The sequence below is a fragment of the Anoplophora glabripennis genome, unplaced genomic scaffold (assembly GCF_000390285.2).
Source record: "Anoplophora glabripennis isolate ALB-LARVAE unplaced genomic scaffold, Agla_2.0 scaffold726, whole genome shotgun sequence".
Taxonomy (NCBI): domain Eukaryota; kingdom Metazoa; phylum Arthropoda; class Insecta; order Coleoptera; family Cerambycidae; genus Anoplophora; species Anoplophora glabripennis.
Window position 1 is genome coordinate 104,536 of NW_019416805.1, and position 25,547 is coordinate 130,082.

At 34.3% G+C, this 25,547-nt stretch overlaps 1 protein-coding gene across 1 annotated transcript; it reads right to left on the reverse strand.

Annotated features, from left to right (window-relative positions):
- Nucleotides 1–470: 470 nt before the first annotated feature.
- LOC108915560 (neuroendocrine convertase 1-like) lies at nt 471–24,537 on the reverse strand. Its single transcript, XM_023455484.1, has 13 exons — nt 24,418–24,537; nt 20,874–21,038; nt 5,613–5,714; nt 5,229–5,420; nt 5,029–5,175; nt 4,809–4,974; nt 4,583–4,755; nt 4,314–4,526; nt 4,150–4,250; nt 3,385–3,603; nt 3,076–3,245; nt 2,615–2,748; nt 471–791 (listed from the first exon to the last, which is right to left on the reverse strand). Exons 2-13 carry the CDS (start codon nt 21,021–21,023, stop codon nt 525–527), a joined length of 2,034 nt encoding a protein of 677 aa, XP_023311252.1. The 5' UTR covers nt 21,024–21,038; nt 24,418–24,537; the 3' UTR covers nt 471–524.
- Between the last annotated feature and the right edge of the window lie 1,010 nt (nt 24,538–25,547).

Here is a 25,547-nt window from a genome sequence, read left to right on the forward strand (position 1 = left end):
TTCAATTTAACGTTATGATTAAGCAATCAATTGCCTTTTCAACAAGCCCAACTTCATTGAAATCGGTTTACATAATCCAGAGTTACCTTACTTTTTGTCATAGGATATAATTTCCACCCCCCTTCCTTTATTTGTTAAGATGGAACAAAATTTTTCCAACAAAAATTTTGAAGAATAAGCAGATCTCGAAAGTATTAAGTTGAATCTATCGTTCCATTTGATTTTTTAAAAATAAAGCAGTTTTTTACTTTAATTTTAGAAATGCGCCCTCTAGCGGCCAAAATTAGAAGCTAAAAATAATTCTATTGAATTTCTAGTGGCCATATTAGTCATCAATTTTTTTTCCCGAAATCTATAGGACAAATAGCTTCCGAAATACAGCCGGTCGATGACCTTAATGGGACACCCGGTATATTCCTCGGAACGTCAAGAGGTTTTCAACCCTGAAAATGTTCAAGTAAAAAACTGAAATTATTTCATACTTATATTCCCGCAATTCCTACATATGTACAATAAGTAAGTTTTCAATACAAATAAAAGCTTCGAGGGAAATATTCCAAACCATCATCCGAGAATTCCCTTTTAGCAAAGCCATCGTGATCCAGTGCATTATCATCATAATACGCGCTTGAGCCAGTCTGAGAATGTGAGGTGCCGACCCTGTTGTGTATCCTGTTGTAGTTGTGGTTGTAATTTCTAGGACCCTCCTTCATATGGTGAGGCAGCTGCTTCGTTCCGTAAAGAATAAGCGTCGTGGAACCGACATTACCAAAGTTGTCACTAGGTCCCGCCTGAAAATTTTAAAGTTGGATAGAAAAATTGTACTCTGTCTAGTTGAAGAGGGTGTACCATTAATAATGGGCCAAAGGACTGAGGTAAAATCTCTTGTCAACAGAATTAAAAAATGCATAGAAATAAGTGGAAAACTGTAAATTGTCCGCCATCTTGGGGCATCCGCCATATTGAATTTAGTGTGACGTCATTTTATTTTCGTGTTCTTCTCAGCAAACCCTTTCATTTGATACCCATATCATGGGGATGCAAAAAAAAATAACTGGTCCGCCATCTTTAGGAATCCGCCATATTGAATTTAGAATGACGTCACTTAGCTAACCATGCATTGTCATCCAAACTAAACGTGGATGCAAAATTTCAGCTCAATCGGTTGGGGGTAAGTGTTTAAAAATTCAGTTGCAAGATTTGACCGATACTAACAAGGCAATTTGAATAAAAACTTGTAATAAAAATAGTTGCAATTTTTACACCTGTATCTTTTTCCACAACAACATTTTACTGACATGTTTTGTTATATCCTAGTATTTTAACTCTGTCCCTTGACCAACAATAAAGTTTTATGACGCATTGTTGTTGTTACTGAAAAACTTGCCTTTAATGTGAAACAACTCTTTCGACAAACTTACTTTTTAGGATGAAGTTTCACTAATTATAGTCAAAATTCTGCTCTAGGTGTAATTCAGAAACTCTACAATGAATTCTGCAATCATATTGATTTCTTTTCTAATTAATTTCAAGTCAGACTCTATGTTTATTTAATCACGAATCATTTTTGTTTCTTTTTTTTACTTTGTTGTAAATTGAATTTTGGATTTCAGATAATAAACCCGTATTTTTTTAAAGAGAGCACACTGTATATTTTTACATATTTGACAGGACTATGAGTGAAATTATTGAGTACATTTTCACTCAATATTGGGCATTTTGATCATTTTACTCATTTGTGATTATATTTCAACTAAAACTGAGTACTTTCACTCAAATATAGGTACTCCTTGAATAAATTCTTCACGTAAACTCGTATTTGGTGCACTTGTACCTAAATCAGAGTAAATGTCCTCATTACTGAGCGAGTTTAAATGTATATTAATTTCGAGTAATTTGAATGGCGCCGTGAAGATGGCGCCACATGTATATTGCTTCTGTAATCTCGACCACTGTTGATAGGGGCCCGTTAGATGCTCCAGAAAAGCACGATCGCCAGGAAAACAGGACTTAGCCGGCGGCGGCGGGTCTCAGCTTGCGCGTCTCAGCCAGGACAGGAGGAGGCCCCGCAAAGTGAATTAATTTCAAGACTGTATATCCTAATTAATCATTTATTTTTTAACACAATATTTAGTTAATTAAAAACCAAGTCTGAGTAAAAAATGCCTCAATAATAGTTAAATTTAAATCATATTAGAGAAAAGGTCAGCTCTAGATTGATTTTATGTACTCAGAATAGAGTCAAAAGTCGCTCAATTGATAGTTAGCGGTAACTCCGATTTGAGTAAAACTTACTCATTCTGATAAATAGTTTCACTCAGTTGTGCTCATACTAATAGAGTGAAAATTTCACTCAATAGAGTGTGAACAGAGATTGAGTGAAATTTAGTGAAATTTGAGTGACATTTTTTTTACTGTGTATGTGCTCTATCCAAATAGGTAAAAATATATAGAGTATTCTGTCATAAATATGATGAATTTGGCTTGTACCTCCAAAGTGTAACATTCAATTTTTTTTAAGCACGATTTTGAAATCATGTAAATTATCTATAACATTGGGTTATACATTTTTTTATTAGTACGAAAGTAACGGAGATAATAGAGTATTACTTACTGCATCTGATACGGTTAAAGTCCAAGTGCCTTCAGCAACCTCCCCCCAAGTCATTACCGACATGAATGTCCAATTTACGAACCCCTGGTCACTCTCGTCCAACTTTCTTGGAGCTAATAATTGCACTTCCGTCCCTAAAATATATACATACATAACGAAGCATTTTTAGATTGCTTTGGTTTTGAAGAAACTTGTCAAACATATTACCTTAGTTTTCTTTCTTTTCAGTTTTGTTCATAAAATTCATAGTTCACGCAAATATCTAAAATTATTACAGTATTACGAGTAGAATCAACATCGGATGACAGTTAAAAATAAGTGTAAATTTTGCACAAATACCCACTTAGTAGCGTGAGAGACAGCGAAATACCTGAATTGGCTTTTTTGTTTTACATTGTGAACACGAGCAGTCCATCAGAAATAAATTATTTCCCAGTTTGCAAAAATTAATTTTGAATTACCTGATGGAGATGTTAAATGCACCTGAAGAGCTCCTCTCACCGTGTAGTTGATATTTGTCTTTAATTCCACGTGTTCCAGATACCGTATTTCATCCTGGGTACCCTTACAGCCACTTGTAGGTATCCCTATTTTCACTGGTTCACCAAACGTCAAGATGGCGGATTTTTTCCTTAAAAGTTTACAAAAATGATAAACTCCGAAGAAAAGTTCACCAACTTCACAAATTTTTAGTACAATACTGACATAAATATGATATTAAATGAGAGGAAAGTTCTAAATATACTATTTCAATGATTGGTTAACGTTACTTGAAAATGGCTTGAATTTCGCAGGTCCTTCTTGCTGGCACAGTGGTCCAGTTGGTTGCAGCTCCCACTAGACCGAATGCATTCATCAGACCAAATCCAAATCTGTTGTTGAACCAAAGTCCAGCTGCGTTCTGTTGCCATCCTGGGTTGTCTGCGACAGGAGCTAGCTCAGATGTCCAAACAATGAGGTGTTGGACATCTCTCCACGTTAAATTCGGGCTGAGTGGTAAAGGAATACATATTGTCGTTTTTATTTATTTTGTTTATTTAAAAATGCATAACAGAGAATTCTAACTACGGGCAGATCATACGTATAATGACTTAGAGCGAGAATGAAAGGATGAACTTAATGATGGCAGGACAATTTATGTCGCCAAGACATTTAAGAAACTTTCTCCGATTTTTTTGGATTCAAATAATGGATCCTGATATAATGGTACTTCCGAAATAACAATATCAGTCTATGTAAAACCACGAGATAATGATCATTTATTGATCTTTTAGATTTAAAAAGTTTATCGACAAACCAAAATTTGATAACTTGCGAAGAAGAATCCATTGATCCAATTTCTCAAAGGTTTTTGATAGATCTGTGTAAACTACATCTATCCGTCCACAAATATCTAATGTATACGCAATAAGAACAGTGATATTAACAAGATTGGTTAAGGTGGATCTATTTTTTTGTTGCCTTTCTTGGATATAGGGCAGATCTTGGCTTTAGTCCAAATACTATTATCAGCAATGTAAAATATACCTACTTACTTTGCTTCAAGGGCCAAAGCAATGATTCCAGCAGCTAATGGTGCCGATGCTGAGGTCCCAGTATGCTTTATCGTGCAGCCGTTATTCAAATCAGTTGTTGCCTGAAAATATCAAAATTAGTTTTATGTTCTGCTACATCGACAGAATAAAATGTGGCGCCTTACAATCATTTGGTCTTTGTAAGCTCCTGAAGAATAAGTCACAGCTAGCGTGGAAGCGCAAGCCTCTCCATACCATGGAAACTCTCCTCTTTGGGAGGCACTGCCTATGGAGATGGTGTATGGACTGGCCAAATAACCATCACAGTTGCAGTTGTCATTCTTTATCCCACCATTTCCTGACGCCCAAACATAAATTGATCCTTTGCCATCGCGACCCTTTTTAGAGAAATTTGTTACAAAAGCGGATATATTTTCAGGATGATATATCTTACTTCAGTGACACCTCTTTCTAACGCTTCTTTGGCCAATCTTCCAGGACCATCCACAGTTTTGCCATCATCACTGGGTCCCCAAGAAGCACTGTAGATGTCTACCAAGTGCTGGGCGTACCCTAAAGCTGTTCCTTCTATCCTATCAGTTACTAATCCATCCAACATTTTGACAGCTGCAAGTCAGTATTTACATAAAATAAATCTGTATAAAAATATAACTGTGTACCTCCAATTTTAGAGTTGAAAGCAATGCCAACTCCACATTTCCCATTATTCGCCGACATGGCAACTTCGCCAGCGCATCTTGTTCCATGGCTGTTAGATTTAGTCACTTCATACCTGGGCAGGGGGTCATCATCGTCTTCGTTGCAGTCCCAGCTGATCTCTGGATCCTAAAAGTAAATTTTCTTTCACATATTTAACTTATTTATAAAAAAAAGACTCACGTAGTTGTTTCTTAAGTCGTCATGAGTGTATTCTAACCCATCATCCAAAATTGAGATTCTAACGCCCTGTCCAGTTATACCAGCATTGTACACAGGGAGAACGTTCAGATCTAGCTTTGGTAAGTCGTATCTAGTCCTTGTATCACGCTGAAAATTAATTTTATGTGCTACGTAATACTACACGATGATTAACTTCTTACCAAGTACCACTGCTGGCTCCAAAGTTCGTCGTTGAAAGTTTTGTCAACAGCTGGAGGTATCACAGGTCTCTTAAAGACCTTTTTTATTGTTTCATACCTTTTGACTCTGAGTTTAGGGATATCCGAGGGGTCTATCGTGGTAAAATCTCTTTTTTGTCGTACCTTGGTATGCTGTTCTTCCGCCCAAAGCACCTTAAAATCAATAAGACGACTACTTGCAATGTCAAAATCGTTTCGCCATAAAAATATAAGAAAACAATGAAGATAAAAAAAGGGAAAACATCAATAAAGCTTAAACTGAAACATAAAAAGGGAAATCAAGAACTTAGCAAGGGATGGTAAAGAGTAACTATTGAAGAAAATAATAGAAATCACAATACTCACCCTCTCATCGTCAATTAATTTATTCGGTTGTAACCCCCTCTTTTGACTTTCATGTACATTTTCCAAGGGTATTAGGATATATGTATCGGAAAAACCATTGACCTAAATATTAAAAGGAAATGTTAAATTTGTAATGTGCAGTCAATTTAACTCGACTGGCAAAATTTTTTTGAAAAACTCTATGTACGCGAGATCCGCGTAGCTCGCTCCTACATATGTAAAGTGTTTACAGCGGTGGTCATGGTTACCGTAGCGCAACAGTAAAAGATAAAGTGGGAGTAGCGCAGATTGCGCTCTGTTTAGTCCGACCTTAATCAAATACTAGCTATTCACGGTTTTTTTCTTATTAAACGTAATTTGTTCAGGTGTGGTGTAAAATTTTGTTCTTTTGGACAAAAGCAGAAGAATGGACTTTCACTACAAAAAAATTATGTTGAACACATTTTCTCTATATTTTAATAGTACCTACTTAAAATTAAACTATCTAATTATAAATTTTTCCGCCCTTCCTGGTATGGAAGTAAAGAGCCTATTATAAAGTGTTTTTTAGTGTTACTTCAAAAAAATAATAAACTATGTAGTAAATGGTAAAACACAATCAAATATTCTCACATATTCCTATTTTTTGCATTTTTAGAGAAGATAAATCTTCTAGATAATATATTTAACAAGATTATCATAGCAGGTATTAACGATTTTAGTTTTTAGTTTATTTTTTTATTCTGTGTTTTCCATATCCCAGTGTCCTCGATACAACCTCGATTTACAGTAGCTACACTTTCGGCATACATTAAAACAAGTAGATTATTGATTGGAGCACCTGTCTGTGGAACTGGAAACATCCGCGATAGCGGCGCACTTTGGCGAGCGTCGCGGCGCCGAGTTTTCAGATAATACAGCGACGCGCTGTACCAGGGAATCAGACGTTGAATTGGGAAGCACGTGCCTCCTGTCACCCCCTTGATACATGTACAATAAGTGGGTGTGGTGACAGAACTAATGGGGTTAGATCATATAACACGTAGTGTATATAACAAACAGATGTTCCAAGCTCGTGATGCGATGCTGAATTAGATATAATTTGTGTACAACAGTTTGATTAACAGTTATACGTTTTCAGATTGTAATGGTAGCTCCAGGAACAAATTGAAATTTGAAGGAAATCGGATTCATTATAACAATTTATTTCCAGTTGTACAATCTTGAATGTTTTCAAAAATATGTCACATATCTCTTAATATTTACAGTTCAGTCCCTAGCAATCGCTTCATGTAACTTGATATTAATTATATTTATCATAAAATAGGTCACAATAGTTCTTTACTCAGTTTTTGCTCCTTTTTCAACCCCTTTAAATTTATGACAAGTTCATTAACACCCGGTATAATGTATTCAAATGATACTGTCAATATTCGAGCAGGCACTGATATAGATATTGTAAATTGTTTATACTTAAATATCGAACACAATTTAGTGAAGTGTGTGGTACTTCTTTGATGATGATGATGATTAAAATAAGATAGCAAAAATTAATCTTACCGAAGCCGAAAGAATCGAACTTTTAATGATGATTGGATTTAGAGACAGAAGTGGAACGCATGATTCACTGAAATTTACCCAAACCAATATTTCAATCAACGGTAAGTCGAAGTAAGAACAAATTTTGCGATCTAGGACAAGTACAAAATTAACCCAAGATTGAACGTCCATCCGCTTTCAATGAAGACGGACAATTGGATGTCTCGTTTCACAACTTAGTATGTAAAGAAAATGCAGTTTTATTTTTCTTAAATTAAAATTTCACGCATATAGAGTGCACTTGGTGGAAGAACTTATGGGACAATCATGGAACTCTTCAATGTAAATCCTTAATTCCTTAGGAATATTACCTTTTCTGATGAGGCAACATTTTGTTTAAATCAATAAGCAAATTGCCATTATTGAGCAGTTGATAATCCGCATTTGAGGATATACCGAAACATCTTCAAAAGGTTGGGATAGTGAGTAATGAAATTGTTGGATGGAATTTCTTTGAAGGAATAATGGGTGCCGAATAGTACCTGGATTTTCTCGGATATAAGTAAAGATCCCGATTCCAGAATTTGATTATAAGATGTTCTCCTCATTATGCTCGTTGAATCTGGGAATATCTCGAGAAAATCTTTCCTAATTGACGGATTGGTAAACGCGAACCTACAGAATGACCGGCAAGATCGCTGGATTTAACACCACTGTATTATTTTCTCAATTTTCTGTTGATTAAAGTGAAAAATGTAGTTGTATTTTGATGACAAACTTATATGTGAACTTAGCTGCATTTAAAATGGCCTTTTACGACACGAAATATTAAAACAAAACTGGATATTGATGAAGTAAGAAAAGAAAACGAAAATTATTTTACTTACTTGTTTTAATATTGGAAATAATTATATTTTTGTAGTAACATGTAGTTTTGGAACCAGTACTGATAACAACCATAATATGCAATTTTGCTAAGCTCTTTGAGATGTCATTGTATGCTGCAACAGTTTTATATTATGGCTTCAAGGAGAAAATAAAATGATTGCCTTACTCAGTTCATGACCAATATAAATGATGGACATAAGACAAGCTTTGAACCGTGTAATTATTAAGAAAGAAACATCGGCTTGAGTATTTTTTTAGCCACATCTGGTGTCTCTCAGAGAATTAACCTCCCGTCATTGTTATTCTTATTATTCATTAATGATTTGCCTTCTTTAAAGGAATGTAAACATCTGTTTTATCGATGATCTTACCGATGTTGCTTACGAAAATTGACTATAGAGGAATGTCTAGTAATTCAACAACAATTGGAAATAAAGAGAGATATGGTGTAATGTAAAGAGCTGCATCTGATTATACCTTTCCAAATATGTATTACAAAGGTTGAAGACTTTTGAGGATCCATTTGAAATGGAACTGTAATTTTCCAAAGCAAAGATTTAAAATTTCTTAAACTTCAAAACCACTGGTGTCTATCCTGTAATCGTCCATGGCCATCAATGTCTTCTGAATCAATTAACAAAGCAATAAGTCACCGATACTTATTTAAAGTATCAATTTCTTATATTAATTAAACAGTTAGATTTATTGAATGCTACTTTTGACAAATGGTACATTATTTTCTCCAGTTTCATGTCATTAACATCAAAATTTTCATCAGCATAACGTAAATTCAATTGATTTTATCTAGTTCTATATTTGCAGTGTTAGTAATTTTACGGCATCTGTGACATACATGTCGTCAATTTAGATAAAATTATACACAATGCAATTACTTACTTTTCCGATCACATCGCGTTTTGTGATACAATATTGATATGATTTTCATTCTGTACCTGCCCACGTCCATATTGCCAGTTACTGTTTCCCGAAACTGATTCCGCGTCCGTCTAATTTAGGTGGCGGACCCGCCGAATCGACGTCGCGACGCGTCGTCGTCAAAGATTCGCACGCCGCGGAAATCGACGCATTTTAGCAGGGTAACATGAAAGCCGTTGGGTGTTTGGACGTATTGAGCACGTGCCACCACCCTAAAAATAGATTGTGTAACAATATGCCCCGCATGTGATTCAATCGCGTATGTTAATTATAGTTTCCAATTATACGCAGACGGACCAAATTTCACACGCGTCGAACATGTTTAGTTTACGTTTGGCGCCAAGCCGAGAACCACCTACTACAAACAAATAAACGCTCCTAATAAGAAGAAAAAGGAAGCAAATAATAAAAAAATTGCCGTCATTAAAAAGATATTTATCTTCTACAATAAAACAGTATGGAGAAATAACTGCTGTAAGGTAGGTAAGGAGGTAAAAAATAAAATGGTGTTACATTGTACGCAAGCTCTTGAAGTAGAAGATTCCTCCTCAATCATGTCTGTTAAAATCCTCATGATAATAAAAAAATAGTTGTTACAATACGACAACAGCGTGAGCAATATCAGTTTATTTACAAGTGTGGAAATCAGCAAAGAAACCATAGGTTTCTTCCACGGTGGGTCTGTAACTACTAATCTTTTGCTCTGCTTAAATATCTGAACTCTAGTGATTGATAAAAGGGAGTCCCTTGATCTCAATTATATCGATTGTCTTACTTAAGTAACCATAAATTTAGGTAGGTAGCACCTTTTCAGAATTTAAGTGTTAGACGTGATGTTTCACGAGGATCTCTTCGAGGACCCCTATTATACCAGATTTATACACTTGAATTACCTACTATGCTTTTTCCAAATATTTTCTCTATGTCATGATACCAATATTTATAGCAATCCTTTCGGACTATCATCAAATGCAATTTGATCTTACACGAATTGCCCAATCAGTTGAAGACTGGTTGATTCTCATTAATTTCAATAAATAAATTTGCCTTGCATATTGGAAAAAATAACTCTGGTGTGAACTATTCTATGCCAGACATCGCTTGCTGTTGTGGAAGTTTACAAGGACTAAGACACCTTCCTCTCTTCCGATCTCTCGTATCTCATGCCTAAAATAGTGTTTTTCAAACCAAATTATGAAGCATCTGCCTCTTTGTTTAATACTTGTATTCTTCCCATATTAGAATATGGTTCAGCAGTTTCGTTTCCAAAATCGATGCTTGATTATAATCTTATTGATGCATCAGTTTAATGTTCTGTAACAAAACATAGTATCGTCAAACCTGCATATTAAGAAAGACCATATATTTTAAAAAAATGTGACTAGACTTAAACGTGGTGATCTTATTACTATATAGGCATTGTAGACGTTATACGTCGTTGACCTAAGCAAGATTTCCAATCTAAATATTGATATGCGTCTTTGTGGTCACACTTTCCATCGCTCTATTAGAGAAAATTCTTTATGTAACTGAATTCATTACCTAACTATATGGTGTTGCGGAAATGAATGAAATACATTTAAAGAGAGATGGAACATAAACAATTAAAACGACATTTTCCTGTGTACCATGGGCCACTCTTCTTTTATTTAAGATACAGAGTTTTTGAACCTATGTCTTTTATCACAATGTAAAATTTCATCACACAGAAAAGCTACTACTGTCCAGAAACAATAAACTAATTAGATTAGATTTAGGTCAAGTTATATGCTAAAATTTTGCTTTCATAAAAAATGTAGGTCTTCCTTTTAGGGCAGTGGATTGTCTTTGGGACAGGCAAATGCGTTTTTCTCAAAAAACGGTACACTTTTAGCTATTTTAGTATCTTTATGTGCAAAATGAAATTTTACATTTACATTAGTACAAGACATACGCCATGAAAAGACTAATCCTAAAAAGGTTATTTTATAAAACGTCATTAGGGAAGATAATAACAGGCCTTCTTTAGACGGTCCAAAAATAACAATACTGACGGACTAAAAGCGCTCAGAAACTTACCTGTACTTTCAATGTAATAAATTCTTTTTTTTTTGGAACAATAACGACTAAAATTATAAAAAATCTTTGATGGCTTGTACATCAAAAACAAGAAAAAATCTTATTTTTTGATCTGACTACATTTTTTAGACTCAGAAACTTACCTGTACCAAATTTTAATGCAATACAATTTTTTTTCTTTTGAAAAGATATGTTTAAATTTTGATTTTAAATAATCTTGTATTTCAAAAACAAAAGACTATAGGTCCACATCCATAAGAAAAAATTTTTTTATTTGTCTACTGTCTAATTTTTTTAGACACAGAAACTTACCTGTAGTAAATTCCAAAAAATTCAAGAAAAGCTGTAGAGTTACATCGAAAAAGATATTCAGAGCACCTCATTCCCGATCATAGAACCTTTACAAGATTGGAGACGACCTTGCGACGAAATGAAGATGCGTTTTCTGTTAGGAAAAATCAAATAATTGACCTAAGAGCAAGAAACAATGTTAATATAGCTAGACTGTTACAGTGTTTCGAACAAAATCCACGAAATTCTATGCAGCAGGCCAGCCGGGAAGTTAATTTGGATAAATCATCCGTTCAACGAATTTTAAAAACCAATGGGTATCATGACTACAAAATTTACAATTTGGAGTATTTGCCTGATCGTCACATTGAAAAAATACTTTTGTAGCTCAAATATTATATGTAGCCCCATATTATCGAGTTTGAGATACATTGTTTTGTATTTAAAGGTTTTACATCTGCTCTTATTTTTATAATAACTGTTATAAAAACAATAATAATTTAAAAAAGTGTAAGCTTATGAAGACATCCTTATTTACCACTTTTTACATGAGGTTTAAACAATGTTTATGTCAATCTAACTGTTTGATTTAAGAAATTATTGACGCATTTCCAATAATTTTCCTCTACAACCTCCTTCTTTCTGCATCATCAAGCTCTGAACGCCCTGTACAACAATTTAGCACCGTTTACCGTGATCTACGTAACTTCTGTCAGCCACGCCGCAACATCTGCCCTACCAGCACGAGGCAGACACACATGTCTAGCGTATTTGATCCCTCTCATACTCGCTCCACCGTCAACTTCGATCTCCCTTTGGCACGCGCCAAACTATTGTCTCGCACCTCAGCTATTATAAATAGCTCATTTGGATTAAAAACTTTGTGAGGGGGTGCTTATTGGTGTGCAATACGGTTTTAGGACCCTCGCGAGTGCCACGTGACACGCTACTTCGATTTTCTGGTGTCCTGGTAGCACGCGTCGATTTTCGCGGCACGGAAATTTCAGGCGTCGACGCTTTCACTGATCGATAGGAGCGCCTGCCCGGTCGGATTTCGCGGCACGTTGGGCTGGCAGGTGTGTGGGTGCGTTAATTTAACGGTTTCGAAAAGTTTCCGCTATCTCCCAAAGTAATTGATAAAGTGTGACAGCGGTAGCGACAAATAATTAAGACAAATTGGAAAAGACAGGGGGAAATATGTATTCGTTTAAGAAATATTTATGCCACGTTTTCTTTGTTGTGTGCGTGCTATAATTAAAAATTTAATTCGGAACTGTCACATTTTCAAGGCTACTTCGACGAAGTTGTATACTTTCTCTTTATTTTTTGGATGAAAAAATTAAAAAAATTAGTGAACCCTTGCGCCAAATGGATCAGTCAAGGAGTCAAGGGTTATTTTTATGAAAAAGTTTTGCCTAACCAAAGAATTTCACATTGAAAAAAGTAAACCAATATAAAATGTAATACAAAAAAAAACACATCACTTTGTATCGCGCAAAAAATTGTTGACGTTTCGAAAATCTATCTGTTTTCATCTTCTGAACTTTTTTGAAAAGGTATTTTTACAATTTTCTTAAATCTTTTATCCAACTGTCTTTGAGCTACGACACCAAGACCATTTTTTTAAGTAGCAACCTCAGTTACTCCAACAAAATTCGTAGGGACTTCACTGAACACAATAATGCACATTGTAAGACCTGCTACTTAGAAATAATTGTGAAGTGAAGGAGATGGTGCTCATTTCTTTTATTATAATTACTTAGGCCAAGCAAATAAAATTTATACTCGAAAAAATTCCTATCCGCGAGATTATTAGTAATTAAAAAAAATTTTTAGCTAACTTTGCTGCTATTTAAACAAATAAGTGAAAACTGTTTTTCACTTTGCAGGGAAAACTATCAATTTTAGCGAAAAGTGACTCACAGACAGCTTGTAAGGAATAAAATTATCTACAAAATGAGACTTGTTAAATTAAAATCGGTTAATTGTTATTTGTTATTTTTTCGTCGAGCTACCCTAGTTTAAAAAAAAAGAAGTTTCTACGATGAATAGAAGCCGAGATATAGCAAAATTTACAGCGCACATCAATTTGAACTTAAAGTATGACAAAACCCTCAACTTTCATAGGTTTTATAAAATTTTAACAATAAATGCGATAGTTATAAACAAATTAAAAAATGGGCACTTTTCTTGTTTTTTGCTATAACTTTTTTGTTTATTAACCGATTTTAATTTAACAAGTCTCATTTGTAGATAATTTTATTCCCTACAAGCTATCTATGAGTCACTTTTCCCTAAAATTAATGGTTTTCCCTGCAAAATGAAAAAACTGTTTTCCTCATTGATTTGTTTAAATAGAAAAGTTAGCTATTAAAATTTTTTGACTCACGGGATGAGAGATGTCTTGTATTATGTTCCTTTACACAATTTTACAATAATATCGCGGATACAAATTTTTTTGAGTTTCTCTTTTTATTTCGCTAATTTTCCAGGTCTAACTACCTCTAAATGATTTTGGTAACGTTTCGTCCAATGAAATTGATATTTTTCTGAAACTGGTATCTCTTTTTCAATTGCAGAAAAAGTTGTGCCTGAGAAAAATTACATCGTAATTTCTAAACCTTTCTTGGTAACAGACCTCACTTATCACTGTACTCATGAAACCAAGCTCTGTCGTACATGGTGAGTGACTTAAAAACTAATTCTTCACTCCTGCCATATGGTCTATAATGGCTTACTCCTGAAGTTATATTTTACCCAACAGATTTAGTTTTTTAATGGAACCGGAAACCGCCTCAAATCAAATCTATCCCTGTTGGAGTTAAGAATGACGTCAAAAAGTTGGAAATTTCACCTATCTTTCCAAAATTCCGTCGTCACGCTTAAAACTGCTCGCAGACGAAAAATTCTCCGAATACGACGAAATTTTGACCTAATACTAGACATTCTGTATAACTTTTAAGTGGTCAAATCAAAAGAATATCGAAATTCTATGATGTCAGAAATACAGATGCGGAATCCTGCTAGAGTACAGAGATCCGCACTGAAACGAAGCCCGCAAGAAAGACACACGTAGAATCTACCATGTGTGTGAATGAACGTCAACTCTGGATCGGCAGAAATAAGCAGGGGAGGAAGCCTGGCCAGCATGTGTATTCACCATATTGAACTCTTACAGAAGTCACTGTCGTTGTAAATTTTGTACTATATAACTTTATACTCATATACAGATACATTATTTTTATATTTTAACCAGAAATAAACAATTTAAAATAAAATTTTCAAGTTTGATTCTTTCCAAAAAATCACCCCCGCGCTAACTCGGCGATTGATCCAATATTACCAACTTTGAAACCATTATACATTTTTTATTTTAATGCTATCTTAATATTAAGTACACTAAAATAAATATAAGTTTTCTTTTTTATCATCTTTTTCTATTAACTTTTACATAAGAAACTTTAATAACAGTGATCAAAAGCATATGTATACAAAAGTTGGTTCACAATATTTTCTCATAATAAAACCACACCTTTTACTCAATTATTCATCTGGCAACAAAAATCGAGTAGGGAGGAGTGGGAAAATATTGGCTTTCTAAGAACCTTAATATTGTTGGTTAACTTAATGCAAGTGTTTTCCATTTTCTTTTTGTCATCAAGAATAATATCGACCGATATGATTCATTTTTCCCAGAGTAATGAAATAAGCCTATAAAGAATGTAGCATTTTCAATAAACTTCTTTGTAAGGCAGAAAAGAAGAAATTGGCCAATATTGTATTAGTACACGTTCAAATAAAACTCTTTAACATTGACGTTACACATCTGCGCAATATAGTGTCATCTGCTCTAGTTTCATTACACATTCTCCCATATTCCCCTATATTTAATCCAACTAAAAGCAAATTATTTCTAATATTTTATTTAATCAAACATGACAAAGCGCCGTACATATATTTTGGTTGCCGATCTACTAATCATGAAAAGTCATTAATGTCTTTAAAACAATATGCTCTCTGAAGATATAAGTTACCCGAGCAATTTTTTCCACGTTAATGAAATTATATTACTGATATCTGGTTTAAGACTACCAAACAAACACGACAGCTTGTTGAAAAAATGTTTTTACTACGTCTACGCCATTTTCTTGTACGGCGCATCCATAACATTCTTTGTGTTAGAAATTCTCAAGCTAGAAGACACTGTTAAAGATCCCACTAAGTTCTTCAGTCACATCGGACTACTCCTCACGCACCTGGTAGGAATACTGAAGGCCTGTCTGTTGCTGTTCAAGTATGATGAAATTCAAAAAGTCATGGATCTGTTGCAGGACAAAGGTTTTAGGTACGAAACGTCGGACGGTTTTCAACCTGGGTTAATGGTTCGTGAGGCGAAGAGGAAGAGTTTCAAGGTGTCTGTTTTGGTAAGTCCTAGGTATGCATTGGACGTTGAAATATGTTAAAACTATAAGCCACTCTTTGTATCTACAGTAGTATTATAAATATACCCGATATATCGCTTTAATTTGGTGCCCTTTTGTAGATTTAATCCGGCAATGACGTCGTATCCGTTCAAGATACGGTTTTTCCTGATATACGCAAACAAAATCATTATTTTTATCACTTCATTTATCGCCCTGTTTACAATATTTTCCACTTTTATTGCCCACATTATTAGTATTGACTAGAGATTTTTCCTTACTGAGTAGTAATAAAAATAACTTTTATATTATTTTGGACAGATTGTAACCGATGATATTTGTATTCATTACAGTATTCTTCATCACTCGAGTGACTATGTACTATTAGGACCAATAGTTTTGACATAATCGTTTTGAATTATTCTATTTTTTGCAATAAATTGCAATTTCTGTTGAATGAACATGTGAAATTGTTGATAGATAATTTACAAATTAATATTCTCTAAATTCTATTCCCAAACATTTTTTTCTACTTAAGCAATATCATTCCAGGTTTTTTCTCTTTATACGTTGGCTGGAGTTTTAGCCTTTGCTTCTGCTTGGACATCAATCATCGTAAAAGTGAAAGGGCAGCAATTCGAAGTCAACATCACTTGTTACGATTTCCTGCCGTTCTATTTCCATATTCCTTTTCCTGTAGAAACCAAAAGCCAGTGCGAGAACGTCTTCACATTTATGGGAATAGCGCTGTGTGCTTTTGCTTGGTTCATTGCCAGTAAGTTAGTTAGTAGTTATACAAATGTGATGCTCCCAAATTTAAACGATTTATTTGTATGTATAGGCGAAGATGCTATATTTTGCGCTCTGTTAAATTGTCTCAAGACACAATTAGATGTGGTGGGTGAAGCTCTTTTAACTATTCGTTTAAGAACTTTAAGGAAGATCGACTTTCCTCCAGGATATGCAGGGCTGCGCGATGACGATTGTCCAGAACTGGAAAGGAGTTTGTATTCGGAGTTAAATGGGTGCATCAAACACCTGACGTCACTCTTGCAGTAGGTATTACTATTCTGTAGGAATAGAAATATGGAAATGATTTTTCATGAAATTAATTTTTGTCTTTCTAATGAAAATGTCTTTCTTTTAGAGCTAGAGACGAACTTGAGGGAATTTTTACCTATATAATCTTAGCCCAAACTATTTGTTCAATTTTAATAATATCGTCTTGCTTATTTGTTGCTGCAATGGTGAGTCAGATTATTGATGTGTATGTTTAAAAGTCTCTATTTCCGAATAATGCTTTTAGGTACCAATATCATCACCAACTTTCTTTTCACAAGGGGAATACTTCCTCTGTATATTACTGCAACTTTGGTTGATATGTAATTTTGGAAACGAAATAACATTCTCTGTACGTATGTATGAAACTTGAACATATCTTTTTTCAACCTACCTTTTTCAGAGTAGTGAAATCATTCGTTCCTTGTACGAGAGTGACTGGTTTAGCTGCAGTTTGAGGTACAAAAAGTCTATGATCATGATTATGTGTAGAATGCAGCGCCCTTTTTATTTATCGATAGGAAAATTCACGCCTTTGACTCTTATAACTTTCATGGCGGTGAGTTTTTAAATACATTCTTCGTCCACTGGGATTAATTCTTAATTTTCTTATGATTTTGTTTTATTGTTATTTATTATTAGCTTCCATGCGATTATTTAGTAAATAAAGTTTTTTAATTTTTCTACTTGTTTAACCAACTTTTGTTTTAGGTTTGCAGGGGTTCCTTTTCATACTTTGCTGTATTCAGAAGCATGTAATAAAGAAACTGAAAAATATCTGAAGAGAACAAACTTTCGATAAATAAATGTAGTGACTCAGAATATTGTTTAAGTTAAAAAATTGTTGTATGTATGTATGTCGGAGGGTGGTGGAATTGTTTTTCCACCGCGGCACTTCGGCCTTATTAGGCCCTTTGTACACCCTCCTTCATTACTCGAGTACTTTTCTTCAAACCATCCTATTTACTACACGGGTGGCTTGGTGGCAAAGTCTCGTACAGTTTATGTATGATAGCATGGTCTTGAGTTACAGAGATTGTCTTTGCTCTGTTCTCATTACAATTTATCGGGGACCACAGCATGCGGAAAATGTTGAGCGACTCAGGTCTCTGGTAGGCTGCCACAGCCACGTCCCCGAGCCTGCCTTAGGTCACCCATCCAAATTCCAGCTTGAGTCCGTGATGCTGCCACAGCCACGTCCCCGAGCCTGCCTTAGGTCACCCATCCAAATTCCAGCCTGCGTCCGTGATGCTTACCTCGGCAGACCGAATTCCACCGGCCAAGACACCCGGCTAGGCGGTCCCCATTTGTTGTTAGCATAAAAATATAACTAATTAAGAAGCACTCATTATACAGGGTGTCCCATAAGTAATGGTACATAGCAGCAGCGGATTCTACACACTAAAATATTAGGATTTGACCAAACTTCTCTATAAAAAATTCGCTCTAAAATTTCTCTCTCCGCTGTTGCTCCATGTGCCACTTCTTATATAATACACTGTTTTAAGAATCGAATTAGTCAAACAATCACCAGTAGAAACATAATAAAGCAATTTTACTAATTTCAAAAAATTCTGTTGTTTTATAGATTTCCTATTTCAGTAAAACGAATTATCTGTTAAATAGGGTAAAGCTCAGATGAATTCTACAGTTTTAGGTCGAATTCAGTGGCGGATTTTGACTTATAAGTCAGGAAAGGATGAAATATTTAAGCAAAATATTGTAAATATAATTGGTAGTTTTAGGTATTTTAAATACTATTGAAATATTGGGAAAATGTGCTCAACGTTATTTTTTATATTCTTTTGTTTTTCAATTACTTTTTCATTGTTTGGTATCTCTCGCATCACTGATGCGATTTTCAATAGATAGCATTGCAAGTACTATTAGTCTGTCTTTACAGTCTTATTTAAAATTTTACAATTTTAATTCTTTTACAAGAAACAATGAGCAGAGAGCAAAATTTTACACCACACGTAAATAAATTACTTTTAATAAGAAAAGAAAATGATGAATAGCTATTATTACTCTTCATTTTTCACTGCTGCTTGACGGTAACCATGACCACCGCTGTAAACACTTCACAGCTTTATGGGCGGCCTACCAGGATCTTTTTATTACAAAAATTCCTTTTACTAACTGTTTTAAATATTAACTAAGAACTATCTAGCTACAAAACATGTTTACAGATATTTGTTGCCCTGAAGAGGTAATAAACCTTGATTCATAATAACGATTTCCCAGCACATCTGGACGTGGGTTTTCCTTCACAGATTTTTGAATTATTGGAAAAGCTTTTGAACAGTGATAAGATAAATTTCCCGCTATCACAGTTGGTAGTATATTTCCCATATGTTATATTAAGTTTATTAAAATACACGTCCATCCGCTACCTATCTTGTTCGCAAACACCGAGAACAATAAAAATTGGAAGCGACAGGGTGCTTATCTTATCTGCCTGTCAGGCTGATGCTGATACTGAACCGGTTTCGGACGAGCGAAGCAATTTGTTAGGAAAATGCCACAAACTGACCTACATAGAAACGAGAATAATTAAATTTAACATATAAAACTAATTAAAGCATCGGAATATATGTTTGTAGAACAGAAACTGTCATAATGAAATGAAAATATGAAAAATATATGGGATGTTAATTGTATTTATATATGATGTCTTTTAATTCGATTGCTTTTCAAAGGAAATATAGCAGCTTGAAAATAACTCGATTTGAAGATTTTTCGTCTTGGAGAAATGTTGAAAGATATTGATAGATACGATTTTCAAGTAAATCTAAAAAAATATCATGGTATACTCTTTATAACTAAGAATAACGATCATTTTTTGTGATTTTGGCATTTCTGAAATAAACTGAAAACTTAATGAAATAAACCTTTGCTAGAAAAGGACCAGTCAAGGTTTATTTTCTGTGAATACAGATTTGCTTAACCAAAAATTATATTAACTAAAGATACGATATGGGGTGCTTGATGATTAACGTGAGCCCTCTCACTTCTCACGATTTAAGTGCTTGATTAACGTGAGCAGTTAGGATTTTCGAGCTTAGAATAAATACATCAGTTAAAGGATATTACATGTAATTTAGCTGTAATTGAACGTAATTAATGGGGGATGAAGGTGTGAAAGGGTAATATAATGTAAATCAAGTACCTTTTCCTCATTTGAAGTACTACTATGACCACTGAAGAAATGGTTTTGAAAGAAATTGGATTTTATGTCTACAATAGTCGTTGTCACTACCATAAGAGGATGAAAGGGATGAGATGAGAAAGGTGGCTTGGAATGGTATTCTTTGTACCGTCAGATTTAAGTTGCTCAAGAAAAAAAACTACAGGGTTGTGGGTACATATGTTCGCAAGTGACCCATTTTTAAGCATTACGTCAAGAGCGCCGCCGGACGCACCAACGTTCCAGGAAGGGTCTACGGCGGGCTGGCGCCAGCGACCAGATGCGTACTAATATACCTACGACCGACTCCACACACAGGGACTCTCCAGCGAACATTTGCTCGGTCAACACGTCTTTTTCTATACAACTTAGTTTTCAATAAAATACTTTATTATTACCGTTGAGAGAGCGTTTTATTCTTGCTGTACAGCGAAGGCAACCCTCAGGGTGATTCATAAATTGTGAGCAAAACTGAAACCTCGTATTCTATGGTGAATTTTGAGGGGCGTCTTTCCTATAAAGTTTTTATCTTCGTTAAAAAGATACAGGGTGTTAAACTTAAAAAATATTTTTAATTTTTTTAAATAATTTAAAAACTAGGAAGTGAAATAATTTGAAATTGAGCACATGTATTTATGTAAACATTGTCCAAAATCTGAAAACGAAGAAATATTATCACCCCTTTGATACCACTACGGAAAAACCAAGCTACTGAAACATTCCGACATTTATTATGTTTTATAATAACTTTCTCAAATTTAATTCAATATTATATCCACATTTACTGCTATTCGTTTTTACCTATCTATAACGTTTAATCTACATTATAAAACTAATCGCACAAAATTGAAGGTGTAATAAAATTTTCATTACTGCTGCACCTGGAACATGAAAATTACTTACAGGACCTTTGTAGTAATGTCCACTTTCCTGAGCCAATAGCTGTGCTACAAGGGGGCCTCCTGTAATCCTTACAACCAGCTCGGTGGAGAGGACAGCTTGTGAAAAGTTTAGTTTTACCAGAAAAATCAGGAAACTCCACGTTTTGCTCATAATATTTTTCTTTATCTACAAAATTAGAGGATTTTGTTTATGCAGGTAACCGCAAATCGAAACAGATAAAAGTACATAAAAGCATATTAATTAGATATTTGGTATTTTTAACGTATACAGGGTGTCTCATAATTAGCTGCCAACCCTGAACAGGCCGATTGAAGAGGGAGGAATGGAAATCATTTTTTTGCAATATCTCTCAATCGCGTTGTGATAAATGAATGAAATTTGGTATACACAGCTAAATTTTGATGAGCAATTTGATGGACTAATCCATTTATTTCCACAAGGTCCATTGGGGTGGGTACGGGGGGGCCCTTGGTACTTTGCGTGTGTAACTTTTTCGTCTTTGACTTTTTAACAAATTGGACAGCAAATTCCGTTTTCTCGAACTGTTTTACATTAAAAAGGTACTATTGTTTCAAATCGTTATCTTTAACGGTTTCTCAGAAAATCGCTCTTGAATTAATCCCACTTTGGTCAATTTCATAGTAATTTAAACAAAAAATAATAATAATAATTTAATTCATAATCAGTAATACACATTATTGATGTAGACGAAGATTTTTAAATGTGTATTTGGATTCAACGAGCTCAATTACATACAGCTATGCTAAGAAATGGTGAAAAATAAACATTTTTGTTATTTGTTTCTCATAGTTATTCGTCAATTTTTGTTATTTTTTACCTATTTTTTGAGGTTAGAAAAAATGTGACGGTGATTGTTTTTTCCGGAAATCCTTAAGAATAACTAATTATTTTACTAATATGTAGTTACCAATGCAGCTAGTTTTAAATACTCTTATTTATTTTGTGTTATAATTTACTAAAGTTTAATAAATATATTTTTAATATAACAAGTTTTTGATCATTTTATTTTGCAAAATTCCATAGTGCTTCGTTTCCACAACATTCATAAAAAATCTATGATAAATCAAAAGCTTTTATGAACCTAGTATTTAGAGAAATCTAATGAATTTCAGAACGTATTGTAGAGAAACATGCCGTTCTTGTGTTCAAAATTATGTTTAGCGAAAAACTAGAATGTACAGGGTGTATCAAGCTCGATAGTATGGGCCTACTGTGAGGATACAAAAAATTTAAATAAAATTTTTGACACGTGGTATTAAATGAGATGAGGTAAGCTCCATTTTCAATGGAAAGTAAAAACGACTAATGACGTCATCAATTATATTTTTCTAGAAACACTTAAATACTCTTTTTTTCTAATAAACTTTTATTAGATAAATTTTTCTGTATTACTTCCAATTTAAAAGTTATAAGCAACATCATCCTAAAGAGTCTCAGAAGAAATACCACCTAAAAATCACATTAGCGGTTTCTTTCAAATAATTAATGTCTCGCGGAGGTGTTCTGTAAACCTTATTTTTTAAAATCCCCCATAAAAAATCAAGGGGTGTTATATCTGACGACTTTCCGGGTCACTGAAAAGGTCCATTAAGCCCAATCCATTTTTCTGGGAAAGTGTTACCCACATATTGCTACACAATCCTGGCCTTGTGGGGTGGAGCCCCGTCGCACAGTGGGAAATATTGGAAAAAATTCTCGCCACTCGCCAATTTTCATCGTCTCGTCGTGATTTTTTTTTTAATAATCTCGTGGTAATCTGAATTTTCATATTTCGGTGAGGTTTTTTCGAAAAACCCTTTTTTTTTAATGGAGCGCCCCAACCTCAATGTCGAAGAAAAAAATTTTAAATACTCGATGTTCAGTTGTAGAAAAAAAATGTTTAAAAAGTATCTGCTATTAATAAAATTGATTATTATGACCCTTGATGATATATTTGGAGTTAGGTTTTTGAAGAAAAAACATCAGATATATCATCAAGGGTCATAAGGAGCGCTCCCTAAGCATTAAAAAAAGGGTTTTTCGAAAAAACCTCACCGGAATATGAAAATTTAGATTACAACGAGATTATTAAAAAAAAAATCACGACGAGACGATGAAAATTGGCGAGTGGCGACAATTTTTTCCAATATTTCCCACTGTGCATCGTGCTGAAACCATAGGTTTCTCCTTAGCTGCAAAGCACATTCTCCAGAAGTGCAGGAAGTCCTTCTTGTAAGAAATTTAGGTAACTCACACTGTTCAATGTATGTTCATAAAAATAAAGCCCAATTAAATGCCTACCGATGATGCCGCACCACACATTTACTCCAAAATGGCCTTGGTTTTGGACTGGATTTACAATGCGGGGATTTTCAATGGACCAGTAGTGTTCATTGCGTCTGTTTGTCAAACCATTACTGACAAACCGACTTTCGTCCGTCCAAAGAACGTGCCGAAAAAGATTCTGATCAACAGTTTCTACCTTTACTACAAATTGAGCTATAAATTTAAGTCTGTTTTCAATGTGACGCTCAGGAAAGTACTTCAAATTGTGAATTTTGTAGTCATGATACCAATTGGTGTTTAAAATTCGTTGAACGGCTGATTTATTCAAATTCAATTCGCGGCTAGCCTGCCGTATAGAATTTCATGGATTTTATTCGAAATACTGTAACAGTCTAGCTGTGTTAACATTGTTTCTTACCCTTCGGTCAATTATTTGATTTTTCCGAACAGAAAATAACTCTTCATTTCGTCGCAAGGTCGCCTCCAATCTTGTAAAGGTTCTATAATCAGAAATGAGGCACTCTGGATACCTTTCTCTACAGCTCTTCTTGAATTTTTTGTAACTCGTTGTAAATTAGCAACACTTTTTCACACATCAACTTTTTCTGAATGACAAAACATTTTGTAAGCACGAAAGTTATACATCTGACGTTCGTATTGAGTAAGGACAAGTATTCTGTAACATTTATATACTTTAAACAACTAACATTCAATTATTTTACAACGACTATTTTATCCTTCAACTGCTAATGTGATTTTTAGCTGGTATTTCTTTTGTGACTCTTTAGGACGATATTGCTTATAACTTTTAAAATGGAAATAATACATAAAAATTTCTCTGATAAAGGTTTATTAGAAAAAAGAGAGCTTTTTAACAGGAAAAAAATTTGTCGTGTCCCAAATTTTATTTATTTTTTGTATCCTCACAGTAGGCCCATACTATCGAGTTTGAGACACCATGTACAATTTAATATAGGCCCTTTGTTATAATATTTCTGGGAAAAGATGTAACTTCTATAGTGTTCTAATGAAATAATTCAAATAAATGATTATGACAGCATAGGATTTATATAAAGTCTGACAAAATTGATTAAAAAAGTTTCGTTTCACAATCAATATCCCCGATTTTTTTACGCACTTCACTTGATGATGATGACGATAAATTTTTGGAATTAATTTATCTTAATCATTTTAAAGCAACTTAAAAGTTCAGAAGCATTCATGTAAGTTTAACATCAAAATCTACTATAGTACTTACGTAAATTATAAATATTCTCAATGTGTAGACTACTTTGAAGGTACGTGCACGCTAGAACCTCTTCCTACAGCGTCCTCGCGAGATCCAGGAACTAAGCCCAATCGAGGTGTTACTCATGCAACCGACCGAAAAACCCGGAGTGCTATTTCAACTAATTCCTCCGGTGGCATGCAACTACTGATAGAGATATCGGCTGCCCCCCACCAGTGGAAATCTTGATCAAATAAAAACAATTAGTGCTATCTGCCTACATGGCAAATCGACAGGATCACGGAGATTTAAGGATTTGAACTCCTGACACGTGACAGGACTCGTGATTTAATTTCTTGGATTGCCATGCTTCATTTGTTCTCGGATTCGAATGATAATTAATGGAAGAGCAGGGGAGTCGATACTGTGGCGTAAAAAAAATGTGGGACGGTTGTTTATAGCCTCGTAGGGTCGTCCTTGGTAGCTTAATTCCTAATTAACAAAATTCACGTTTAGATTGAAGTAAACATATTGTGTTATTGCATTTCTTAGTCCTGAGGGCGAATTTTACTGCACGAAACGTAGTAGAGACAAACGTCCGTCCAAATAATTAAAATGCACTTCAGTCATTAGGGAAATAAAATTAATTATTTGTTAAAACAGTTTTATGTACAGGTTGTCCCTGTAATTGTTCGAAAAAATGAAATGGCGAAATCCTTGTTCAATTTTGGAGATAAATGTAGGGGACACCGGGGCTACTTGTCGCAGATTTGGTATTAATTTATTTTTTAAGTAGTTTTTGGCGCTTTTTACAAATAAATATGGTCATAAGATTTATGTATGATTGACGAAAAATATCTAAGAAGAATAAATTGGAAAATACAAATTTAATTAAATTTATGACATATATTATTTTTATAGACAAATGCGACAACGTACCCCATGGCGGGGCATGTTGTCGTTTTATATGGGGTAAGTTGTCGTTAACAAAATTAATGAGAGAAAACTGTTTATTAAGTATTATAAGTGTTTAATAACATTAAAAAAATATAAATAACTAACAATATTATATCTATATGAATTGCAAGGTTACAAGTGATGACTTCCGATGATGATCGGAATCGCAATGTAGACATACATAATAGGGATTGCCGCCTGTG

What these genes read in the sequence shown, in the direction of transcription:
- LOC108915560 (XM_023455484.1), bottom strand. Translation starts at nt 21,023, where the DNA reads ATGAGCAAAACGTGGAGTTTCCTGATTTTTCTGGTAAAACTAAACTTT. An exon ending in CTTACAAAGACCAAATGATT is followed by an intron (nt 4,251 to 4,313) that starts GTAAGGCGCCAC and finishes TGATATTTTCAG; the next exon opens with GCAACAACTGATTTGAATAA. An exon ending in CTTTAACCGTATCAGATGCA is followed by an intron (nt 792 to 2,614) that starts GTAAGTAATACT and finishes TAAAATTTTCAG; the next exon opens with GCGGGACCTAGTGACAACTT.